The sequence below is a fragment of the Bison bison genome, unplaced genomic scaffold, assembly GCF_000754665.1.
Source record: "Bison bison bison isolate TAMUID 2011002044 unplaced genomic scaffold, Bison_UMD1.0 scf7180017864198, whole genome shotgun sequence".
Classification (NCBI taxonomy): domain Eukaryota; kingdom Metazoa; phylum Chordata; class Mammalia; order Artiodactyla; family Bovidae; genus Bison; species Bison bison.
Window position 1 is genome coordinate 7625887 of NW_011494770.1, and position 6000 is coordinate 7631886.

The window sequence follows — 6000 nt, forward strand, 5'->3', positions numbered from 1 at the left end:
TGAGTGTACAGACCCTTGTGCTCCAAGGCAGCTATGTCTCCTGGAAGGCAGCTGAATGTGCAAGAATGAACATAGATACTTATTAAAAACCAACTGATTTTAGGGCCGGATAAAAATAGCTGAAACTCCAGTACTTTGGCCACTTGATGTGAAGAAATGACTCATTGGAAAAGACCCTGATGCTAGGGAAGATTGAAGGTGGGAGGACAAGGGGATGACAGAGGATGAGATGGTTGGAGGGCATCACCAACTTGATGGACATGCATGAGTTTGAGTAAGCTCCGGGAGTTGGTGATGGACAGGGAAGCCTGGTGTTCTGAAGTCCATGGGGTCACAAAGAGTTGGACACAACTGAGAGACTGAACTGAAAAATAGGTTCGATTCTAATCTCTGCTACTTAAAAGCTGGTTGACCTTAATATTCTCTAAGCCACAGTTTTCTTATCTGTAAAATGATGACCCTAACAAACACGAAACAAGGATATGGTAAGGACTGAAGTTAGTATACAGAAAATGATAGATGAGCATAAGGTGTGCAATAAATGACACCTCTTGCTACATCTACACCTAGAGAAAAAACTTTTTTTGAAGTAAAATAGGTATGATATAAGTAAATTCTCTTTCATTTTATTATGAACTTTCTCTTTCATTTTATTATGAACTTTTAAAAAATTTCAGCCTATTTGTCCTTATCTTAATAAATGCCAAACATTTTTTCAAAAAGTTTTGAGACATTAATCAATATACTCTGCAAAATTTAAAGTCATTTAAAGATTTCATTCAAATAGGAATCATTTCACCCAAATGGGAGTTTATTCTATGGTAATGAAAGTTCAAACAAGAAAATTCAAATGTATTTAAGGCACGTAGATGTAATGGGGAAAGCTTTGGACTTGGAGTCAGAAGACTATTGTGAAGTCCCAACTCTGACTTGGGACTTAATAGTCCCAAGCATCCCTTTACACATGCACAAGATGAACAGATTGGCCTGTATGTTCTGCTAAGTCTAAGGATGCTGAAGGAGAAGGATTTATGATGTTTACAAAATTAAAGACATCAAGCCATGAACCCTTGACAAAAACTTCACATTTCCTGTGGGTTAAAAGAGACGAACCCACTCCTGATGACCAAAGAACAGAGGCTTCCATTCTGACTGATCTGATCATCATCCGCAGGGGAAGAGTTTAGTACTGGGGAGGGAGAAAAAGAAAGAATGAGAGCAATCTTTCCTTCTCTCGAAATCTCTCCCATTCCTACCACCAATTCAGCAGCTGAGTTTGAGCTGAAAGACCAGAAGGTCAGTCACTCAAGATTTCTGATTCTCAAACCTGGCTGAACATGAACAACACTGAGAACTTAATTTAAAAAAAAAATACCAAATTCCACAGCATTAAAATATCACTAGGAGTAAACCCTATATGATTTACAGGGGTTGGGTTTCATTTTGTAAAAAGTGATATAAAGCATCTTGTGTAATAACCTCACTCTAATGTTAAACCTAAGACTATATTGTCTTTAGCTTCATCTAACTATGCTGAATCAAAAATTTGTTCTTAAGTATAAATATACACACCCTATGGTAATTAACTGGATCACCCTGGTTTGCACGGACTCTACCAACTTTAGCTTTGAAAGTTCCAAGTCACAGGAAACTCCTGGGTCCCTGGAAAACAGGGACGGTAGGTCAATCTAGCTCACACGTGCACACACGCATGCACACACACACATTCTTATACAGATGGACACAAACTTTTAAGTAAAGACCAGTGTGTCGGAACAAAGTACAGATATACAGTAGCCTTCTCACAAAGCACTGCCTCTAAGATGACATCATCATTCACTCAGGTACATGGTCACACTTTCAGACCTCAGATGCCACTGCGATCAAAAGACAGGCAGTGAATGGCATAGGTGACATATCATCATACTGTCATCCATTTCACTAGAGCCCATGCTACTAATATTTAAGTTCAATAACCAGCATTTTAAAAAACTACTCTGAAGCCCCTGCTTCCCAATTGCCTTTGGTCTACTTTTGTAAAAACTCAGGCATTTTTGAGGAATAACCTCTACTATTTGATGAATTTTTTAATGGTCTTTGTAATTTTTTGTTACATTTTTTCCTGCAATGATACCAGTGAAATTACATAATAATATATAAAGACATTAGACAATGGTCATATCTATCTATAAATTAAAACCTCAATTATCATGTCATTTAAATGAATCACTAACAGAAAGCAAACTAACTTGGAACAACATATATACATCAGAAAGCACATTACTCTGAATTTTAAAATTGAACTCATTTCAGAAATCATTTCCAGAAGCATATTATTATAACAAATATACTGTCCTTTGTTGCCTGATGAGAACATAAGATTCTAAGATCTAGTCATGATCATACAAGCAAATAATGCACACATGGTAAGTATACATCTCCTCATTTGTGACATCACCAGTTGTGGGCAGAACATCTGGGATGAAACTGATGGTACTGTGGGAGTGGGGAGTGAAAGGAGAACCTTCCACTGACTCCCACTGCACACACTCAAGGACTAGTATCACAAAGACACTACTAATAAATTAGGAGGAAAGGCTATATAAGTCCTTTCCCATTGAGAAATCTGAATTTTAGAATGGTTGCCACCAATCTCGTGCATTCCTCCCTGGGCAAAGTGAAAGTCGCTCAGTTGTGTCCGACTCTTTGCGACTCCATGGACTATACAGTCCATGGAATTCTCCAGGTCAGAATACTGGAGTGGGCAGCCTTTCCCTTCTCCAGGGGATCTTCCCAACCCAGGGATCGAACCTGGGTCTCCCGCATTGCAGGTAGATTCTTTATTGGCTGAGCCACAAGGAAGCCCTATAAAGACCTTAGCAAAATAAGGAAATCCCTTCAGGACTGTGGTCGCCACCCTTAAAGTGAACAATAGGCATGCAAGTGATATGCTTCACCTTTCATACTCCTGACATTCAACCCCACATGCACCATCCAAGTACCTCTGGAATAAAACCTAATAAAGGAGGTGTGTAAAACTGTTTAGACAGTAAAAAACACTTTGCACAATTTCAATGCCCTCATCTTTCTATCATTGTCTTTACAAGCAGACAATCAAGGAAGACCTCAATATATGATATCATTAAGCAGAAACAGTATACATTTCCAAAGGTATGTTTTATGATCTTGAAAGAAGATTCAAAATTTGACTAAAAATATGTTTAACAAAAACTTGCTTTTTACAATATATCCCTTCCAGTATGATTTTGAGTCTTCTTACCACAACATTTTTCAGTAAAACTGAGATAGAATTACGACTTACGGATTGCTCATTTAAATCCTGGGAGTCTTCCATGTGGTTTTCTTACTTCTCCTGCCACCCCCAAGTAGAAGCAGCTTCCTCCAATTAAAAATGGACTATCTGAAACAAAATGATGAAAACAAAGTGGAAAAATGAAAAAGTTATCTTTTAAAATTATTTGTAAAGTTACCAAAACTTTGATTTACATGATAATAATCTGTAGAGACATTATTTTTCAAGAACAAAATTTCTTAGTATTGTTCCCATATCTGATAGAAATGATGACCTTGAAAATCACATCATAGTAATACTGAGATAAGTAAACAGCTACTTAGGTATCCTGCAGATAAACAAAAGCATCTGAGGACAACTTCAGAGACCCAGGGTGCAGTAAACACCCAGTGTGCTATTTTGCTGAGAGAGGTCTGTTATTACGCAATTGACAGATCAAAAGTTAAAAGTCTGTGTTTTGTGTTAGTTGCTCAGTCGTATCCAACTCTTTCAGACCCCATGAACTATAGCCCGCCAAGCTCCTCTGTCCATGGGATTCTCCAAGCAATAATACGGGAGTGGGTTGCCATTTCCTTCTCCAAAAGTCTGCATTAACCATTCATTTTCTAAAGAATATAAAATTGAAGAAAATATAATGTGTATTTTAATACGACAGCTCCATACTACAGGAAAATTTGTCTCAACTGCCAGATGATCAAATTCTGTTCTAAAAAATATAATGTGATAAAATGCATGCACAATTTTTTAAAAAGAATGAAAATAAGACTATCCTGATAAAAAGGTGTTACAGAAATATGTAAGAAGGAAAACTGGTCAGTAAACTACTCAAAAAAATTTATCTTTACTTGATATAATACATTAAAAATTTTCCAGGCAAACTGAAGTCTAAATATACTCTAAGAAAAACAGGCATATATATTTTAAATTCCCATATAGAGAAGACTTATATAATAGAAGCAATGGAATATAACACAAAAAAAGCCAAACACCCCCTTGAGTTCCCCCCCATACCCACAATTAATCACAATTAAAAGATACATGAAAATATAGAAGTATCTCTGCAAATATCAAACTAATAATAAGCTAATGTCCTTGACATAATAAAGAGCTCTTACAGTCTAAACAGAAAAGCATATGCACTCCTACAGAAAAATGGTCAATCACCACAAAACAATGCTCGAGCTCACTAATCTATGAAATGCACTTTAAATTAGTAATGATACATTTCCAGCCCTTCATATTCTAATTCTAAAATAAAATTAAAAGAATATGAGTTTATAAAAAGATCTCTATAAAAAAGTGTTCATTATAAGCATAAACACAGATATAAATTATTAAGCTTACATTTCAAGGAATATTTAGAGACATCAAAAGTTTTCAAAGATATCATTTAAGTGGAAAATAAATATTCCAGTCTGCAGAAGCAATATGTTCCCAACTCACTTTATAGAACATTCAACATATTGGAGGGGTTTTACTTGGTTTTAAGTATTCCCTACTACAACTAGAAAGACATGGTTTTAGTTTCTTTTCTTTTCTGCCCTGCAGTACAGTCTTTAATAAACCAGTTACTTTCTTTATTAGAACATAAGACATTTTAAAATGTACATTGTTTTACATATACATGAACACAGAGACACAAATCAAAGATTCTTTTCTAAAATTTTCTCTAATTTTAATTTTTAAATTTTTAAAAGTCTTAAAATGGGAATGGCAACTTATATGTATGTATTGTGACAGTCTCAGTAAGAAACTGATTACAATTACTCTAAAACCAGAAAGGTGTCATTTTTAAAGAAAAGCACTATTTTAAAGGGCATTTAAGGTGGGGATGAGGAAGGGTAGATATTAACACACTGAAAGGTGTTACAGTATACATCTGAATTTAGGAAGATAGATAGCCAGGGAGCTCTAGATTTAAAGATGTCATTCTTTGTGTTGGAGGTGGCCCTGAGAAACGGTGATGGGAAAGAGCCCAGCCCTTTCCTTTTCACCTCGCACCTTCGTCTTTCTTCTCCCACTCTCCCCCGTCTCCTTACAGACCCTCGCATCACATCTGGTTCTCCCTTCCTGTCCTGCTTCTTGCTGATCTCTGGTTTGCTCTTCCCATCCAAGCGGACCTCCTGATCCTTGGCCCGACCACTCTGGCCCACCTTTGCCTTGGATAAGGTGCGAAACTTAGGAAATGTGGCCACTAGTCCAACTGATGCTAAACTGCTAAGATTCTACATCTGCCAGCATCATGAGCCCTTCCTCTCTCCTGCAGGAAGAAACTGTGAGGGATTATTTTCTTTACAGTCATTTTCTCCCTACTACCTGGATAATGCAGGTCAGGAAGCAACAGTTAGAACTGGACATGGAACAACAGACTAGTTCCAAATAGGAAAAGGAGTTCGTCAAGGCTGTATATTGTCACCCTGTTTATTTAACTTATATGCAGAGTACATCATGAGAAACGCTGGACTGGAAGAAACACAAGCTGGAATCAAGATTGCTGGGAGAAATATCAATAACCTCAGATATGTAGATGACACCACCCTTATGGCAGAAAGTGAAGAGGAACTCAAAAGCCTCTTGATGAAAGTGAAAGTGGAGAGTGAAAAAGTTGGCTTAAAGCTCAACATTCAGAAAATGAAGATCATGGCATCTGGTCCCACCACTTCATGGGAAATAGATGGGGAAACAGT

At 36.9% G+C, this 6000-nt stretch overlaps 1 protein-coding gene across 8 annotated transcripts in view; it reads right to left on the reverse strand.

Moving 5' to 3' along the window:
• The window catches only part of EYA4 (EYA transcriptional coactivator and phosphatase 4), a 368749-nt gene that overhangs the window by 286310 nt on the left and 76439 nt on the right, over positions 1–6000 (reverse strand). For all 8 annotated transcript variants that reach the window (XR_825633.1, XM_010844272.1, XM_010844270.1 and 5 more), the window contains exon 2: positions 3323–3421. Coding sequence is in view for 7 of the 8 variants with exons in the window: in XM_010844272.1 (XP_010842574.1) it covers positions 3323–3355 (33 nt within the window). In the remaining variant the exon portion in view is untranslated. The remainder of the gene's footprint in view (positions 1–3322; positions 3422–6000) is intronic.